This window comes from Leptodactylus fuscus, chromosome 5, assembly GCF_031893055.1.
Source record: "Leptodactylus fuscus isolate aLepFus1 chromosome 5, aLepFus1.hap2, whole genome shotgun sequence".
NCBI lineage: Eukaryota > Metazoa > Chordata > Amphibia > Anura > Leptodactylidae > Leptodactylus > Leptodactylus fuscus.
In genome coordinates, this window is record NC_134269.1 from 149694931 (window position 1) to 149715990 (window position 21060).

At 39.3% G+C, this 21060-nt stretch overlaps 1 protein-coding gene across 1 annotated transcript in view; it reads right to left on the minus strand.

Moving 5' to 3' along the window:
- Positions 1 to 18656, minus strand: part of PLEKHG7 (pleckstrin homology and RhoGEF domain containing G7) — a 36132-nt gene extending 17476 nt beyond the window's left edge. Inside the window, exons 1-4 of the mRNA XM_075274489.1 lie at positions 18247 to 18656; positions 7671 to 8138; positions 7431 to 7589; positions 5893 to 5915 (exon numbers count right to left, since the gene is read on the minus strand). Coding sequence (XP_075130590.1) covers positions 5893 to 5915; positions 7431 to 7589; positions 7671 to 8123 — 635 coding nt within the window. The 5' untranslated portion in view covers positions 8124 to 8138; positions 18247 to 18656. The remainder of the gene's footprint in view (positions 1 to 5892; positions 5916 to 7430; positions 7590 to 7670; positions 8139 to 18246) is intronic.
- Between the last annotated feature and the right edge of the window lie 2404 nt (positions 18657 to 21060).

Here is a 21060-nt window from a genome sequence, read left to right on the forward strand (position 1 = left end):
TTCCAGTGTCCGCAGTTCCCAGTGTTCCGCAGTCTGTGTGCGCCCCTGATTGTATGGATATGCAAATGAGCATGCAAGTGCTTTGGGGTGGGGCCTGATTTACCAGATTTGGTGTCTCTTCCTGTGTTCTTGACATTTGATGACCTTCCCGTTATTCCTTTCTGGTACTAATATTTGACTTACACAAAAAGGAAGCTATATCAATGCAATACGCAGAGAGTAGAAAGCACAGCACCCATCTGACAATAGCTAAGACCATTCTAAGAAACTATATTAATACGAAATTGATCCACTTAATACTTTTCACCAGATCTTGTCAGCAAGGGGTAGTAGAAGAGTACAAAGCAAGAATGTAAAAGTTCAGGTTTTTCATTAGGCCGAGACTGTGAGTAATTTCTACTTTGTTAATTCTCCCTGATTGACATGTGTTAATTAACTTTATACAAAGGTACATGAAAGCTTTGCTCAGAATTCTTCACAAAAGATTTCTATGAATAGGGATTATTGTGTGTTTTTTATTTATTAAAATTCCATCTAAGATGAAAAGACCTAGAATTCTTACCTTTTGCTTGATAGCCTTCACTTGACACTCTGAACCTGTTATCTAAAATCTACTTTTATAACAACTTACATAATTTTAAGATCAGCCAAGTTTGCATATCAGTTTAATTCATGTTGTCTATAAATGTATTCAGGTCAAGGTTCAGGGCAACTGTCTCTGATGTGACAGCTGATAAAATGTGATATGTTACTTTCTAGTCATTGGGAGAATCATCCACTTTCAGACCCAGGCAGTTGTCTCATCCGGATTGATGGAGGAAAGAGATGAAGAGACATCACCAGTCTTACCAACTGATTTTGCCTCATGGCATTGCCGGTGCCACACGTGATTGTTATGTATGCCATATCCCTAATACAAAGAAGACTGCTTTCCTTGGGCATATAATATCATTTGTGTAACATAGACATATACCAGTGCTAATTTAGTATTTTATAAATAGCATGTACTCACCTCTTAAAGGGTTTCTATCATTGGCTCTAGTAATTTTTAACTAAGCATATATTTGCATAGTCTTTAGAAAGGCTATTCCAGACATACCTTTTGTATAGTAATCCTCTCAGCCGTTTTTGAATTAGCCCACTTTTATTGATATGCTAATTAACCAGGCTGATGAATCATCATCATCATTATCATCATCATCATCAGTCTTCCCTGTTCTCACTTCCCCCCTGTTTACACACAGCACACAACACACAGTGCTCAGTGAACTTCCAGTGCTCTGTGCTGGTTAATTAACATATCAATAAAAGTGGGCTAATTCAAAAACGGCTGAGAGGATTACTAAACAAAAGGTATGTCTGTAATAGCCTTTCTAAAGGCTATGCAAATATATGCTTAGTTAAAAATCACTAGAGCCAATGATAGAATTCCTTTAAATGTCCCATTGCTCTGGGTTCATTCAGACCCCGCCGCTCTGGTCACTGGCACTTTAGTGATGACATCACATGATTGTAGCAGTCTTAGTAGTCATGTGCTGTACATATACATGTGACCGCTGAGGATGGTGATTGGCTGCAGCAGTCAAGTGAATGTGATGTCATTGCTGCAGGACCAGAACAGCGGTACTGGAGAGGAGGGAAATTAGCAACGTGACTATAAACTATTTTGAATGTTTGAAAAACCTTAGAGACCCCTTTAATGATTTTTGGTGAAACATGAATACAGGATTAATAAACTAAAAAAAAGCATTTAACCTAAACTTTGGAACTTGGGTGATAGGCATAGATAAGCGAGAACAATGGAGGCGTTAAATACCTTTACATTCCCTAACAATAGCTCTGAATTGATTCATCGGGTTACATGAGGCAAATATTGTAACTGTTCTTACTAAGCAAACACAATTATGGATTAGGTGAAAGAATTAAGCAAAATCCACTTCCAATCCGTACTCTTAAAGGCATAGAAACTAATTTCTGGATTTAAGTGTCTGTGCTGTTCAATATGTGAAGAACAGTACATCTCAAAAGAAAACAGGAAAATCCAGTTGTCAAATAAGCATAAGACTTTTCTGTTGTATTTATATACTGAGTAAGTCCTAAGGACACCCACACCTTTGAAAATATAAACCACCCACCCGAGCCATGCAAGTGTATTCTGCTGTATGGATCAAGAAGACTGACATCAGATGAGTCAGTTTTGTGTTTTGTCCATTTTACTTTCCAATGGTCTAAATATTTGTAATGTGAGATGTTAAAGTTGCCTGGAATGACATCTTATTGTGCAGGTTCTAATACAAGTCTGATAGTTTTTAGTATAGTAAAATCACAAATGGTTAAAGAAATACTGTGCAAAAATAAAGATATCCTGTACTTTGCTTTCTCTATTGCAGGGCCTGAGTGATTGGTGACTGACATAGAAATTTGCTAATCTTTACGTCCCCGTGAAATTCACACCTTCCAGGCCCTGAACTAGGGATAATTCAATGGATCAGCTTCATTTATGCTCAGAGTGCTCATTTAACAAATCACCCCTGAGCAGAAGCCTAGTGATACGTGACAGTATAGACTATCTGGATGACCACTGACCCCTTATACATCAGGTTAATGGAATGCTTACAATGTGTAACATAAGTTTTTTATGTAATGGAGCCTCAATATTCTCTTATCCATACAGCATACAGTATGGTGGTGACTAGGCTTCTCATATCATCATTCTCATATATGGATATGTTCAGCAGACCAGTCTCCAGATATATTATTAGCTGTTATTATTAGAGTATATGTTCATAGCATAGCTGTACCAGCATGTACTTTGTAGACCTCAGGTACTGAGAAGGTGTATGATAAGAGATTACATGCTACATAATGAAGACGTGATTATAAAGATACAGTTTTGTATGTCATATTGTTTCTTAACCTATTATACTGAACACTGTCTGAAATGATAACGCACTGAATTACCTGTAGGGTTAAATGAATCTGCTTATAAAGTATTATTTTTCATTATTTTGCAATATTGTAGAACAAAATCTCCATTGTTAAATCTAAAGGCTTCAAAACTAAAATCTCTCACCATCTCCTTATTACACAGTCCAAGTATGGGGCCAATTGTTGGGAACATATGTGCATTAATTCCATTAATTAATTCGCAATAACTAGGCAGTGTATATGGTGGCGATCAGCTGCCAAATGAGCAATACCTGTGTGTGGACTGGTTGCATGTTTTATGCAGCATAAAGATACCAGATTGTTACCAACATATCACAATGTGTAAATGTGGATGTGATTCTGTCTGAACAGGGAAACACTGAATTTCCCCATGGTGGGACTATTAAAGGATTATCTTAAACTGTAAAGAGAAGGAAACACTGTGGTATTGATTGTTTGTTCCCCATGTAGTTTTCATTGACCTGCTGATAGGCACATGTCCATCTGACATGGATAGGTGTAAATGAACCTTAAAGGGGTTGTGTCACTAGACACCGAATAAGGGATAAATGTCAGATTACTGGGACTCCTTGTGATATCAGGAATGGAGAACATAAAGCCCCCCTGAATCCTCCCTGTGCACCTATGTGACAAGCATTCCATTCACTTCTATGGGTTGCCAGGCCCACATTCTCCAGCAGTTTACTGTAATCTTATGTAAGGAAAAGTAACTTCCCTGCTGCATTACATGAGCTCAGCTAAGCTGTTAAAACAAACTTGTTGCTTCTTTTCCATTCCAGTAGAATTCTAATTATTATAGCTCAGAATCAGTATAAGACAGACAATGCATTTTAGATATGTAATTCTCCTAGGCCCCAATACAAAATCTACAACTCTTATAATACTGGTGTCTTCTTATGTAGAAGATGGGTCTTAAAGAGGCTGGCCACTATCAGACCAATATTGAGAGACATATGTCATTGTTAGTATAATAAAAGTTGTACAATGTTCCAATATATTTTCTGTATCAATTCCTCAGGGTTTTCTAGATCTCTGCTTATTGTCAATCATTCTGTTACTTTTAGTGGATAAAGTCAGACCATGGTCATGTGATTTACGGTCCATGGTCATGTGATGTACACAGAGGTGCACAGCTCGTTACCAGGCAGATGTCTGATTATTGTGCTGTGACTATAACGACATGTACACCTGTGTGATCACCACATGACCATGGATGTACATTACATGTTTTATCCACTAGAAGTAACAGAATGATTGGCTTCAAGCAGAGAGATCCATGCGGAATTGATACAGAAAGTATATTGGAAAATTGTACAACTTTTTATTATACAAACAATGACATTTATCTCTCAATATTGGTCTGAAAGTGGACAACCCCTTTAAGGCACCAGGGGCCAGGTGTGACTGCAGGTACAGTATCTGTAACCCCATAGCTAGGCCACCTGAAGTAATATATTTACAAAGTAACTAATCTTTTCTGTAGTTTATATCTCTGTATAAGCCGTGAAAGTGTATTTAATGGGTGAGATAGCATAACAGACCAGAAATATGATATGCTGGACTCATTTGTGGAACACACCCCATCACTTGTATGTTTAACTCGCTTATCATTTTCTATTGTTTATTTGTATGGATAACTGTATTAACAAGAGTTATATTGAATAAAGGATACAACGGCAAAGAGCATGTGCATACACATGGATACACTACTAATCACAGCTATTGTACAATGTACAAGACTATGCCGTTGAACTATATGGTCTCTTCAAATAACTGATCAGTGTGGGTACCGGGCACCCCACTGATCTAATATTGATGACCTATGCTAAAGAGAGGTCATCAATATCTTAGTCCCAGAAAACCGTTTTACCTATTAATGCAACAAGTTATCAGATTTATACTGAAGATAGCTACATCTGCACATGAAGTGAACTAAAATCTATGACAGTGTATAGAGAAGACTTATACTGCATTTATTGATGTATATGCAGCCAAGCAATGGTAAGGCTCAATGAATGAGCATTACGATATGAAGAACTTGGTGCGGCTGAGAATGAGGGGTGTTCTCATGGTTTGTTGGTTGCTGGCAAGATCTCCAGCACTTACGCCGAATGTAATGGCTGCCAGCTGTATGTCTGTTGTGTACATAAATAACTGGATAGTCCGCTTCACATTCAGACAGCTATGTGTTTTATAATTCTGGCAACTGATCAGCAACAAGTGCAGTCTGTTTGATGACGGGAAATATTTTATTTGCAATGCTCCTTCAGCTACCATTTTACTTCTGTGTGTGTAGCCTGTTTATTGTCAGTGATTTAATCCACACAGCTCCTGTAACCAACAACACATTGGTTCCAACTGCGTCTACCAAGAGCATTCATATCCTGAAAACGGCAGTGGTGGGTATATTATATTTTCCTCCTATAGGGGCAGTACCTAAACTACTCTGGATGCTTAGGGACAAATTTGACCGGAGGTAATAACTGCATGAAGTTTAATGTTCCCCAATTCTTTCTGTAGGTTTCCTCCTAAATGCTAAACAGATAGACTCCCTATAAGGGTCCATTCACATGGAGTTTCTGTGCGCGGATTCTGACGTCAAAATCCGCACCCAGAAACTCGGTGTGAAAGGACCCTAAATCAGGTGCTAGCGTGTATGAGACAGATTAGATTGGGACCCCACTGGCGGCACGGCCTGCTGTGAGACATTAGTATCCTTGTACATCACAGCTGAATGTGTTGGTGCTATATAAGCTGTGGGAACTTAGTGTATTAAGACATTTTGCCACACAAGCCAAGACTTCAACATCGTTTTCTTAGATTCAGCAAACATAAAAATACTGCGTGACAATGTATCTCATTCCAAACATTTAGTGACATGCACATTGGGCAGGTGTGCCGTGACTCATGGAGAAAAAAAAATCATGTTTTTTTTCCACTTACCGTGACTGGTGGAACGCCTTCATCTGAAAGACAAAGCAAATATGAAATATTTATCAGGTCTGATTTGTTGGCAGGGGCAGAAATATTTGGTTTTTAGTAGAGGAGGCAGAGAAGTACATGCAAGGGAGATGTGCTCTGCCGAATCTTGGCAATTTGTAGATTGTTACGACTTTATTGATCTCTATTCATTACTTGTGCACTTGACATTTGTATAGCAGTCTTGTTTGTGGTAAGACTACTATGGTTCGGTTTGACAATAAATCATTATGACATGATTATGTTGCCAGGGTATTGCAGTTGTCACAGCTTTCTGCTGTCTAGCCAAAAACTAAAACAGAGCTGGCAGTTAATAAGAAAGTAGGACGGTGCCAGAATAACTGAGCAGTATGTGGTCTCATTCTTTTGTCTACCTGTCACATGATGACCCACTTTATTAGAGACACAATGTTCTGCATTCATCTATTCATTCATTCTCCATATATCACTACAAAGTGAATAATATATCATTCGACCTGTACATAATTCATAAATCGTGGCCGTTACAGTAACAGTCTGTCTTTGCCATATAAAGTGATGTATATAAATTGTAAGACCTAATATTGTTCCTATCTCAATGTAACGCCTGAGTTCCCAAACTTATTTCACAATGAGATCCTTAAGGGGGTCGCCCTGGCAAAAATGGACAAAAAAGATATTTTTTAACTTCGCTGAGAAATATAAAAAAACCAACTTTCACTAGATGCCTTCCAGCGCAGTCTACTCCTACCGGTGTAAGTCCCCGCCGCATATAAACTGCTGAGGCCGATCGGTGGCCTCAGCAAAGGGCACATGATGTCACTACCTCTGACGTCCCGGGGTCTCTTCCTGAGGCTGTTGAAGCAGCTGATTGGACTCATCGGTCACGTGACCACTGAGGCCAATCAGCAACTTCAGCAGAAGGGATTTGGGACATCACAGCCAGTGAGCAGTTTCACATTGAGAAGACACCAGTACAAGAGGACCGGACCACATCCCGAACAATTTAACAGGCAGTTGTGGCCAAAATTTTGGTTGGTCTACCTGACCGTGGTTTGGTTTTTACAGCGCCCCTGAGTTTCCATTTGTTAGTCACAGTTTGAACACTGCTGACTGGCATTAGCAAATCATTGGATATCTTTTTCTATCCCTTTACTGTTTTATACAGTTTAACTACTTTTTCTTGTAGATCCGTGGAAAACTGTGTCAACTTCTGGGAATGTCACAGACCAAATTCACCAGGGTATGTGAACTTTTGAACTGGGTCATTCTGATGTTATGGTTTGTCAATATGTTTAAAAAAGAGAAAACACAGAAATTTGACAATAAATGGCTTCACCCAACCAATAAGCATGAGTGGAGAAAAAGTTTTCATGGTATCATTCATATTCTCTGAAAAAAGGCAACCCCCCAAGAAAAAAAAAAAAATCTATCGGGTTATGTAAACTTTTTAGCTGTTCTTTCTGGACGTTCAATGCCATTTCCTAATAAACATAGCGAAAATGAAGCAAGAAATGTTGTACCTTGGCACAGTCGTTGAGTATTTCAGGACCTGCTTTTGGTTCCGTTGCATTTATTCCATTGTAGTTGTCATCAAGAGACTTTTCATCAGCAGGGTCTACAGAAGGATCATAGGTATTCACATGCTCTTCTATGTTTTGGGGCACACAAGACACATTGTCCTGAGGAGATGACATGACCAGTGTAACATTATGAAGTGATAGACATGCTCTATATTCACAAGGCTATTCTAACTAACTTACCATAACACATTCCTCCTTGTGAACTGGAAACTTGGAGACATCAAAAACATCCTGTAATGATGTAAAATTTCCTATAGTATTTTTCCTCAGTCTCCTCAGTGTAGGGGAAGTCGATATCCTGCCGGGTGCTTGTCTATCAAACTGGAAAGGTGTACTGTAGTTACTATCTGTCTCCAATAAAACAAGGGGTGGGATATTTGTTTTTTTGTGCCGTTTCTTTTCTGATTTAGTCCTGGTATTTTCCAGGATGAGCTGTTCATTTTTTAAACTGGGTTCAACATTTATTCCATTTAGACTTAGTTCCTCAGTCTTTGTATGTGAATCAGAAGGAGAAGATAAATTCACATCAAAAACTTCAACATTATTGTCTTCAGTTGTGTATTCTGTAACCAAAATGTCTTCTTCGTCCATGTCTTGGAAACAAATGTGAACTGGCTGTTGTATTTTTCTCATATTTCCATCATATTCCTGAATAAAGGGAAAATGCCATAGATGAGCATGATGAAGTGAGAACTCTCATGTTAACTTACTAATTCTATAACCTGCATCTTCTATGATGCACATAAAGGAATTTCCTAAGGGCACAAATATCATATACATTACATATTAGAACAAGTACACTAGCCTACTACAACCTACTTTAGGCATTATATATCAGTGGTTAGCACTGCAGCCTTGCAGCACTGGGGTCCTGGGTTCAAATCCTGCCAAGAACAACATGTGAGTTTGTATGTCCTTCCTCTGAATGTGTTGGCTTCTTCCCATACAAGAGGTGAAGAATCCAGCATCCACGTTAATAAAATTTGAAATTCTTTATTGTCTCAAAAAATTAAAAAGCATTCGTCCAACAGACCAGAGGTGATCCCCACCCCAACACACCGAGAAACAAGAAGTACTGATAGGGAAAGATATTATATACAGTATATATATATATATATATATATATATATATATATATTAGCATTATATATATATATATATATATATATATATATATATATATATATATATATATATATATATATATATTAAATGACTCTTTGTAAAAATTGGAAAGAACATAATTATAGCAGCCCGAGAAATTGGAAAGAACGTAATTATAGCAGCCCGAGATGAAAGGCGAGTTGTGTTTTGCTATTTATACAAACAGCATGTATTAATGACTATGGTATGTATTACTATTGATTATTGTAGTATAATATAACAAGCAAGTCTTTGTACATATAATTAATGCTTGAGAAATTGGCACACTTCTCCCATAGCCTGTATTCTTTTTCAACCTTTCACAAACACAGCACACAGACATATCCTACCCAGACATGTAGAGTCTAGATACACCGGCTTAAAGACAATACTGTGCAACCTGCACAGACATCATTTTCAATACAGTACAGTTAGTACAGCTCATGCTTGACAGAGAACCTGGGGCAAGTAGGTCTGGGGCAAGTAAGATTTTTGTATAATAAGTATTGTGTATTGGAGTTTAGATGACAAGTGAGAAGTAACATATTTATTTAAAAACATAACTTTGAAACCAAACCTTTTATTTCATGCTATACGTTTTTTGCCCAGTGAGCATTAATAGCAATGTATGCAATGGTATTGCAGACAATTATATTTGTCAGGACATTTTTGTAGCTTACACTATCTGCACCACAGACCTGGTGTGAACAGAATCAATGGTAGAACTTCTTCACGCATTGATATTTCATACTGTGACATAATTTATTTAGTGGCAAACAACAAATCTTCTGTTTTTTGAGAATAATTCAATTTTCTCTATGCTCTTCTGATGTCAGATGATGCTTGTGAGTCCTATCATGTCTAAATAGACTATTTAATAAAGCCTAATTAAATCCTGCAAAATCATAAAGTACATGAAAGGAAAAATTATTTCTAATAAAATCTTCTAGGTCTAGACGTCATATTATAATGTAGCTCACATGGATCACACTTAAATTTAATAAGTTGTATTCCCTAAAAAGTAACTGTTACATTTTTAGTACAAGTGAATATACTTTGCAAAGGGGCAACACGGTGGCACAGTGGTTAGCACTGCAGCCTTGCAGCGCTGGAGTCCTGGGTTTGAATCCTGCCAACATCTGCAAGGAGTTTGTTCTCCTGTATGTTTGTGTGGATTACCTCCCATACTCCAAAGACATACTGATAGGGGAAAAAAGGATCATTGTGATACTTGTATGGGGCTCACAATCTACTTAAAAAAAGAAACTTTGCAATATAACTTATCAAAGAAAAATGCTTCTCTTTCCACTTATCAAGCTCCTTTTCTTCCCTCCTCCTTCTAAGGCTAAAGCCCCACAAGCTTTAAACTGCTGTATTCACTACTCAAGTCTGTCTTCAGTGTAAACATGCAGTACTTTACAAACATCTATGGAGGGGGGAGAGGGAGGTGGAAGAGGGAGAAACAGGAAAACAGGAACATACGGTATGTCCTACTTCACATAACAGTACGTTTTGTGTTTCATCAGGGTTCTTTATTTACATCAATACTCTTTAGTATTGTTAAAAATCTGCTAACAACTTCCTCTCAGCTCCTGCAAAATATTTGTGTTTTTCATGTGCTTCCCTTTTGTCCCCAGCCATCACAATAAGACAATATTACAAATTTTCCTATATTAGCTTGTGCTATTTACTTACAGTCTACAAAAATTACATGACAATTCCTCTTTAAACTATATCGTATACTCGTACATTTAGCTGCATAATAAGTAGCCTATGTTTCCTTTCCAGTTCCACTGTATGTGTGCGCCAATTGTGAGGCTAATCCGTGCAGGTGTTTTGGCGTGATTGAGGAACAAACAGTCAAACACACAAACTTTCACACTTATAATATTAGTAAGATAGGATGCATACAGATTGTATAGTGTAGTCCCAAAGATATTGTCTTAGCCACCTTACTGACAAGTGGAATACATACAAGGGGGTGGACAAAAAAATGGAAAAACTTGACTTTTTGGAATCATAATGTTTAAACATGTTCAAATCAAAACTTGACATATTTAATTCTTTTTTGTTTTTTAATTCTGTTATTTGATGGGTTTTTTTTAAACAACCTTTTTTTTAACACAAATTTAAGGAAATTGATTATAACCTTCTAGAAATGACAGACCTCTCAGACTTTCAAGGAGGCCAAAGTGTTGGTGCTCGAATGCAGGCCCTAGTGTAACAGGAAGTGCCCGAATGTTTGGTGTTTCAAGAGGTAATGCCTCAAAAGTAATGACTGCTTTTGAAAGAAGGGAAAACGTCCTCAGCCAAGCACAGGTCTGGTCGAAAGTCGAAGTTGTCTGAGAGAGACCGTCAGACTCTAAAGCGAATTGTTAGAGCGGATTGCAAGACCACAGCTCCTAAAATCACTGCAGAGCTCAATAGACACGTACAGAACCCAGTTTCCACAAAAACTGTTCACAGGGAGCTTCACAAATCTGGATTCCATGGAAGAGCTGCAATTAGAAAACCTCTGCTCTCAAAGACAAATGTTTCAAAGCATTTAGAGTGGTGTAGAAACCACCAGAAATGGTCCCTCGAGCAGTGGCAAAATGTGATTTTCTCTGACGAATCATCGTTTACCCTTTTTCTGATTTCTGCCATGTTTACATTTGGCTCCCAACCGTCAAACACGGCGGGGGTTCAGTGATGATCTGGGGTGCTATTTCTTGGAAATCCACAGGCCAATGATTTCCCTTCATGGACGAATTAACATCCATCACTATTTAGGACTTTTGGCCGACCAAATTCATCCTATGGTTCAAGAACTGTTTCCAGAGGGGGATGCCATCTTTCAAGATGATAATGTACCAATCCATAGAGCAAGAATTGTTAAAGAATGGCACGAGGAACATTCTAATGAAGTTCAGCATCTCATCTGGCCACCACAATCACCAGACCTCAACATTATCAAACATTTATTGTCGATTTTAGAGATTCAAGTAAGAAGTCGATTTCCACCACCATCGTCTCTAAAAGAACTGGAGAGTGCTTTAACTGAAGAATGGGCTAAAATTCCTTTGGAAACAATTCACAATATGTTTGAATCAATACCTCGGAGAATTGAGGCTGTATTTGCCGCAAAAGGTGGACCAACACCATTTTAAAAGATATTTTGATGATTTTTCAAGGTGTTTCCATTTTTTTGTCCACCCCCTGTAGGTTTTCTATGCAAAAGCATATCATAAAAATAGTGAATTCCTGCAAAGTCTAGATTTGGCGGATGAAGTTTAAATGGAATCTGAGCTTTCACATAAATTATTGCCATATTAAGGCTGGGTTCACATCAGTGCTGGATTCTCCTTCAGAGACTTTGTTGCAGAAAATGACGAAAATTGGCAGAGAGAAAAGTCCTAAGATATGTTGTGCGAATTTGTGTTTATATGGAAAGATCAGGTGTTGTTACTTATGTTAAAGGGATTCTACCATTAAAACATGTTTTTTTTCTAATGACCACGTCGGAGTAGCCTTAAGAAAGGCTATCCGTCTCCTACCTTTTGATGTTGTCTCCGTACAGCCCTCCGACGTGCGAGTGAACTCATCCAGGCTGTACGGACCTTACTGAGCATGCGCAGTACACTCTGTTCAGCAAATACTTGCGGAGCGTACTGCGCATGCGCGCAATTGCGGCCTCGCAAATATGGCCACCGGCCAGCATGCGCAGTCGGCTCTAACAGGGTTTCGCTGCCAGAGCCGACTGTGCATGCATCACCCATGACGACGAAAGAAGAGGACTCAGAAGGGGAGGAGGCAAATAAGGAAGAAGGCGTGGATGAATTGCCCAGTTCCGGCAGCAGTGAGGTCGCCTCCATCTTTTGTCTTGTTGGTATGTCATATTCATTTTTTTGATCATTTTTTCACTTATTGTGTTTGTGAATGTTTTTATAGATTTTTTCTATTAAAAGCTATGTTTTACACTTTGAATCCCCTTTTGCTTTGCTGGACATCATTCAGTTTGTTTTTCCAGAAAAGTCCTCCACTGCTTTGAGTTTCAATCGGGTTTGACGGTCTCTGTTTCTAACCTCTTTTAGTGATCTGGCTCTCTGTTATTTGGTTCCCTGGCAGACATGAACAACACAAACCACAGTACTAGTGTGAACCTAGTGTAAGCATTAGGTTGTTTTGTAACAACTGCCAATCATACAGGGTCACCTTTTATGAAACACATATACTGTAAAAATAGCATTGAAAAGTGCTGTACTATTTTCATTGAAATACATCTCCTTTCCATTATCATGCCAGGTTATACAATCTACAGGTTGCATATTTGGTTACCCGAATTAGAGTGGCAGCTTGGTACCTGTACATTATCTACACTTATCACTAGTAAATGACTCCTAATATCTTTTCATGTCAATCTCCTGGTTAATGACCCATTGAGTCATTCACTGTCTGTTTGCCTTCATCGTCTGCTTTTTAACCTATGTCCATCTATCTCCTGCCTTGGTGTCTGTTTGCCTTTGATGTTTGTATTTCCCCTTTGAGCCATATATTTGTGTCATCCAGTCTAGCAAGATAACATTGCCAGTTGTGATTTCTATTCTTGACATGCCTTCTAGCACTATTACCTGTTTTCTACCCACCAACAAACTACAATATGATTTTTAGTCTACTTACAATGGTCATACAATATTTGATACTATTGTGCCAAAAAGACAAAAATGTTGTGGGTACGATACAATTTTTCTGGTTAGCCGATAAGGGTATCATACCTACAATACTTGTGTCTTTTTGACACATAAGTATCAAATATTGCATTTTGTTTTCTGGCTAATACTACTTTTTCCTATGCAATGGTCATGAAAAACAAGGGAGAAAAATATGTAATAAACTGGGACAGATTTATTAAGACTGGCATTTAGTCTTAAATCTTTATAAAGGCCCCAACAGGAGAAAAGCACACCTAATTTAGGCTCCAAACTCTTCATAAATCAGGTGGACACCCATGTGCCAGAATGGAAATCTACATCTGACTGATGTATATTTTCTGTATAACTCATGCAGAAAGCTGGTGTGAGACATAATAAATGTGTCCCTGAGACATCCCTGGCCTGCTCTGCTCTTCATCCCCTTGCCATCATGTTCCACCTACATCCATAGAAAATGCCAAATGAGTGGGAATCTGCTACATCTTTTGAGAGGTCTTTGCACCAAAGATATGCCACATCATCACACAGCTATAACAGAGAACTGGCATAGATGTCTTGGTGGATTCCTACCCCCCCACTGTATAAAGCCGCTTGCACACGACTGTGCAGAGTGGAGTATTGGTCACATATATGCACTACCACTCCACTCAATGCCTATAGGACTGGTGGATATAATAAATTGCTGTACGCTCTCCATCAGACTCTATAATCAGTAAATGGAGTGGTGGATCCAGTAGAGACCTGCTGCATTATACAAACTGGGGAATTGGGACCCCCATTCTTATGATTGGTTGGGGTTCAGACTCCCAGTGAGTCTTCTTTTGTTTATGAGTTAATCCCTTTAATAAGCAGTATTCACAATAACCAGGGGTTAAACAGTTTTTAAAAAATATGGGTCAAATAACAGGAATGGATGTTTAAAATCAGCCCCGTTTATCTGCTTTATATGCCTTGCAGCATTGGGCTTTTGGCTCCTAATGTGACAAAGCACAACACCTGCAATGACTTTGTATATTCTCCTGTGTTTGTGTGGTTTCCTCCCACACACTGAAAGATACTGAGAAATAAACTGTCTTTCTGTGCCAAAACTGACCTTAGTGGGTGTTGGGATTGATCACCTATATGGCAGCCTCTTATTGACCTGCTACACAACTCTCCTTGAAGTTTGATTCCTGTGTATAAAAGGTGTATTACAATTGTGGTGTAAACTCTGTGGAAAACAACATAGCATTTTACTGTCACAGCAAAATGGATGGGATCCTGTTGAATCTCATCCCCACTTTGTGTTAAAATACGCAATGCAGACAGATGGTGATTTCCAGTTGGAATTCACAGCATGTCAATTATAACACTGGCGGTTTCCCCATAGGTGGAATTGAAGCAGGAAATCTGCAGAGGAAAACTCTGTGAACTTTCCATCAAAAGTGCTATGGGAAGAACTGCCATGCTTTGTCACTATGGTTTTTCCCGCAGCGCTTTTTTTGCTGCAGGACACCACATATGGCCTTAGGGTTGGTTCACACTAGCGTATGTATTCCGTCTGGGGAGAGTTCGCATGGAGACCCCCGGACGGAATACTATTGCAATTGCAAGTGCTGTGCTTTCAAAGCGCACGGACCCCATAGACTATAATGGGGTCCGTGTGCTTGCTGTGCACTGCTCGCACGAATGATTCGGACAGAATACATATCTAGTGTGTACCAACCCTCAACCTAAAGATAAAGACACAGCTTCTTTCTTTAAAAAAAATAAATAAATAACAGCATCCCACGTCACGTCCATAGTTTTGTGCCCCATTACAACCCGGTTGTGACCTAGCTACAGTTCCTACCTACTTAAGGCAAACATAGAGGTTGGTTTCGTCATCTTAAAGGGGCACAGTTAAGTTCACACACAGTTTTTTTGACCTTAGAATCCAGTCGGAAAAATGGCTGGCCACGGCATCCAGTTGCGGCATTCAGCTCTGGATTAGGCCCAAATTAATGGACCTAGTCGGAAGGGAGTGTCGGACCATGGACGCTGCAGTGGATTCTGCCGTGGAATCTGCGGCAACAAAGGGGAGCTCGCTTCTTTTTTCTGCGAGCAGCAAAAAAACAATAGCGGAAAAAAGAAGTGAACGGCTCCCATTGAAGTCAATGAGAGGCGTTTTTTGGAGCTGAATTCTGAGGTGACCTTCCAAATTTGTATGGCAAAATAATAGGTGCATTGGTTACCTGACTCCTCAGATTTCCCCAGCTCTGTTCCAATCCCTGGGTTTAAGGAACAGCTAAAGCACCTGGTATTAACAATGGCTACATGAATCCTTTAAGATACTTTTTATTGCCAAACATAGAATCATTAAAATAACATGAAGAGTAGAACGAAAATCACAGCCAGTGACTTACAATATGCCTCGACAAGAGACCATTATATTACATAATCCCTTCGGCAATGAAAAGTTTTTCTCACAGAAAAGAAAGTTTTGCTGGCTCTAATACAGAAGGGGACGCAGGGTGAGCGCGTATAGTACACCTCATTGAGCAGCCATAAAAGAATGACTTAATGGGTTACCATCTAAACACACCCAGCTTAATCTTTTCTCTTTACAACCAGGAGAGGCCCATTACGGTGTATCACAGAAATACTTGTTTACTAGCCATGTCAGTGCGCTGATCTCAATACCTACATGACTAATGGCATGCCACTCATAGTTTACATCTGCCTTCTATGTAATGGCTGCTTAACGTGAATTTCACAAATATGACAGTAAACATTATTTCTGATCCACTAGATTATATCTATAGCAGATCTATTCAGTGCATTAGAAAACCTCTTAAACTGTACACACATTGAAGTGGAGTCATTGCTGGATTACTAGGGATAGAGTTACCATAAAGGGAATCTGCCAGAAACATAATGCAGGATAAACCGCTAACAATGCTGTGTTAGGATCATGAATGCATCACAAATCTGTCAGAAATGGTTGCAGTAATCCACATCTAAATACCAAAAGTAGAAGTTTTTATCATGATGCAGATTAGACTGAAATGAAATTGAGCATTTTGGATCCTGCTTTGATGACTGCCCAGCACTGCCTCTTATCTCCAATTGCCATCTTCTTCTTGATAAGAGGCAGTGATTTTAGTGGGCTCTTGTAGGCATCTGTTGCACTTTTTCATAATTTACATACATTTTCTGTATGAAGACCTCTCAGATTTTCACCAGCACTGTTCAAAACTCTGTGGCTTAGAACCAGCTAGACTAGAGAAACTGGTATTAACAAGTGATGCATGAATCCTTAAGATATTTTTTTTTCAATTCTGCCACATGTGAATATACTATACCTGTGCCTAAAAATTGGCAAAGATGCAGCCATGTCATTGTGTTTCTTTCCATTTGCATGCTTAGTCTGCTTGCGTAAGGAATATGCAAATAAGACGTCATTGGGTGTAAAGAGGAACTTGCTCCTAGCACCACTTTTTGGTAGATAGCTCCCTAAAGATTGATATCTAGTTTTCAAAGGAACCTAAGGAGTAATCTGCCAAGCCAGGATAACGCCTCCAAAGAGGAAGAGAATCCCATCTGCAAACTCGCAAGCAACTCAACTTGCCAGAGTGCAGAGCTGATAGAAAGAATGGCTCTGTCCGCCTTCTTCACATGGCCACATATAACATAGTTACCCATTTATTTGAAGGCGTACCACTCAATAATCTACTGCTTGTAACATCCTCTGGAGAACAGTCGATCGCTTTGGAAGATCTGCGAAGCTGCAGGCAAGCATTCATACTACCCATGCAACTATAGTAGCAACTCTCCATCTTGGCTTACAAAAACTCCTAATGATTTATGTGGTAATATGGCACCATATGGTACTAATATGATATTAATACTATAAAGCCAGGGCCCCACATGGCGTAAACGTCGCAGTTTGCCCACCACGGAAAAAAAACGTGGAATTTTTAGAGGCATTGCTTAGTGGAGGGGATTCTAATAAATTCCATCCCCACAGTGCGGTAAAATACACACAACGGATATGCTGCAATTTCCAAAACCGTTGCAGTTTTGGAAATCGCAGCATGTGAATTATACTTATGGAAGCCCTTGCGGTCTCCTTATAGGTATAATTGAAGCAGAAAGCGCCGCAGGAAACACCACAATGTGGTTGCAATGCGCGCTGTGGGCTGCTAAATGGGGTCTTAGCCTAAAAATACCCCTGTGCAGCTTCCCCAAGTGATGATAGTTGATTCATTGGGTTAAAAGCAGCAAAAAAGATCAGAAAATCCCTGGGGCTGCTTCATTCTGAAAAAGGTTCTCCGGGTGTGATAGTAATTTCATTCTTTACATAGGGATAGAGTTACAGTTTCTTAGACGAAACTTGTAAAAGTACCCCTCACACACCCATTTGTCACCACCCAAGTGAACATTATCTTAGCCAATATCAATGCCCTAAAGTCACCTAAAAGTGATTCCATTGATGCACCAAAATGAAACCAGTGTATATGAACTTGGAGTAGATATTATACATATGTGATCTACAGGATACAGGACATGCAATAAAAAGACAGGAATAAGATACAAAACTATCAAATAAATATTCTGGCGCACAGGCAGGTGTGTACCTTCCCTTTAAATGTACCTGTCACCACAGAATACACCAAGCACATAGTGACTGGAATGGTACAGAATACTATATCACATGCTATCATCCTGCAAAAGATTTTTTAAATTTTTGTGTAGACATGTACTGTATAAATGAGGTTCACCCGCACTGGAAAAAAGTAGCGTTCATCATTTCTATCATTATTCTTTACTATGAAATGCTGTCTGCACCATCTTTTCTATATGCCCAGCTCCACGTCAGTATAAGCTGTGATCATTAGAAGTAGAGCTCCTTTCTATATACCTCCAACCTCTGTACGTGTAATGGCGCTCGTTTGACTTACGGTTTTAGGCTTTCACCATTTGCTGTCACAGGTTGCGGCTTGTTCTTGACTTCTCTATAGTAAATCCCCTGTCTTCAGTCGGTGAGGGAGCAGCAGGCACACACCCGGCTGTTGCTGTGCATTCCTGTAAGTCTGGGAAAGCCTCCTCCTCCTGATCTGTGACAGGGCAATGTGCCTGCGCTTTCTGCTCACTCCTTCCAGGCTGAGCCCATTCACACGATTGTCCCGTTTTCTGCAGTAATCAATATGTTTCTAGATTTCTTTCAATTACTGCTATATACGTCAGGGAACAGGTTCATCAGGTATACAATGACTGAAAGAACTGGTTCTATTTCACAGTAGCGCACTTCTCTTGTCCATCCCCACCCTTACAGGTGAGCTGTTCATTCCAGGACAGAAATAGACTTTTTCTTCCAGTCTTTGCCAGTGTTTCCAACACTAAAGCAACAAGATCAGCACGTTCCACACCGAGCACAGAGCTAACCTCCACAGGTGTCATACTGTGAGCGGCAGGGCAGTGTGAACTATGGACAAGGAAGAAATGTTCTACACAAAGTATCCAGAAGACACAAGAAGTGATATCATGCCGCTCTCCCATTACTATTCAGCTTTTAATTCCCAGATGCAAGTATATCACATAAGGTGAACGGCCAGGAAAAGTTCATAGAGAATTGTAAGATGTCTCTGGAGGAAAGTATTTATAACATTTGTTTAAAAAGGAGACTACACAAAAAGAATGGTATTTCTCTTAGATAATAGCAAAATGATTTCTGCAAATGTAACATTTAACACCTATGAGAAAGAAAAAAATTGACGCATGTCCCGTGGATCAGCTTTTTCATGTTTAGAATACCATACGTAGAATTACCATAGAATAGTTTGGTTTAACGCCAAGACAACCCTTCATGTGCGATGTATTCTCCACTCACTGCAGCCACAAAATGGGGCTGTCGTGATAGATGCAGGTACCAGAGGTGGAACACATCTATCAGTTATATATGCAATATGTTATCGAGAAGGAGAAGCTAAGCATTTCCGCTATTCATTCATATCCTTGCTCTTCCAATGCTCAAATATTGTCATCCAGACATGTCAACTTACCCGAATTTCCTGGTCACTTCATGACCCAGCTGCTGTGAATACGAATAAGGAGGTTATGGGGACATCTGCTAAAAGTTTAGTGTAATTTAGTGTAAGTTTAGTTTAGTGTAAGTTTAGGTGTAATTGTGGGTTGTAATTCCCAACCACTTCTAATGATGGTGTATGGATGTTGAGCCACTGCCTCCATTATTCCTTATTGGAGGTTTTCCTTTACTATCTTCACCAATGTATGCATGTTATTAAGCTCCTTGCAGACGACCATATGAATGATCAATGTGCTATCCAGGTTTTTCCCGGATAACACACTGACCAATTCATTTCTATGGGCCCATACACATGACCGTGAATTACATCGTCCCATGTGTGGACTGACAGTCCTAGCTGCAAAATATGGAACAGATCCTATTCCTGTCCAATTTTGCAGCCGTGCTTCCACAGCTCCCATTTTGTTGAATGCAATGCGCTGCAGAAGCATGGACGATGCATTAGTGGCAAATGGATGAGGCAGTGGATGACAGCAGTGGCTCAAGCAGTAGAGTGGTTACAATTACACATAATTAGAAAATAAGTAGAATAAAGCTTAAAATGTGTTTTAGTAATTTTTAAACTTTTTAAGTAAATTTTTTTTTAAAAAAATGAGATTTTACATATTTTAGAAATTAATAAAACATGGTAGGAAATTAAATTACAAGAAATCCATTTTAATAATACACTTTATTAAGTAACAGTCATAAAAAATAGGAAGTAACATAGATGTATTTTGTGTTAGGCTCCGTTCCCACGGAGCAACGCGCCGTGCATTCAGACACGCATACACGTGTCAGAGTGTGAGTGCTCAAAACAGATCCCATTAACTGCAATGTGTGCCGGCTTATGGGCGCTACACATTGAAATCAATGGGAGGCTTTTTAACCCATTGATTTAAATGTGTAGCGCCCATAAGCCAATACACATTGAAGTGAATGGGATCTGTTTTGAGCGCTCACACTTTGACACGTGTATATGTGTCTGAATGTGTGGCACGTTACTCAGTGGGAAAGGAGCCTTAGGCTAAGGCCGCACGGGACATCACGCAGCAATAAAACGTTTTTTTTTAAACAGAAAGTTCACCATTGGTACAATTGACATGCTGTGGTTTCCAAAACCGTACTGGTTTTGGAAATCGCGACCTGTCCGCACGGCAGTTTTTACCGCAAAGTGGGCATGGGATTCGCTACTGTAAAATTCTGTGACTTTTCCTGCAGAGTTTCCGCTGTGGGAGATCGCAGTGTTTCCGTCCCATGGAGCCCCGGCCTTACCATATTTCCAATTTTCCTTTTTTCACAGTTTTTTTGTGTTCTTCCTAAACACACAACGAAAATGAACATGTTTATAACAAAACAAGTGTAATTGCAATAATTTTCTAGGAGAAATACTTAATTTACTGTATATACTCGAGTATAAGCCGACCCGAATATTAGCCGAGGCCCCTAATTTTAACACAAAAAACTGGGAAAACTTATTGACTGAAGTATAAGCCTAGGGGGGGAAATGCAGCAGCTACTGGAAAAATTTCAAAAATTAAAATGGTCGGAGTTTTTGGGTGCAGTAGATGCTGGGAAAGGGGAAGGGGAGGGGGTGTATTGGTTGTCTTTGTGCCCCTTCCCTGAGCTTGAGGACTGTTTTTTTCCCCCCACTTGGAATTCAGTCTGGCTGAATATAGGGTAATATATA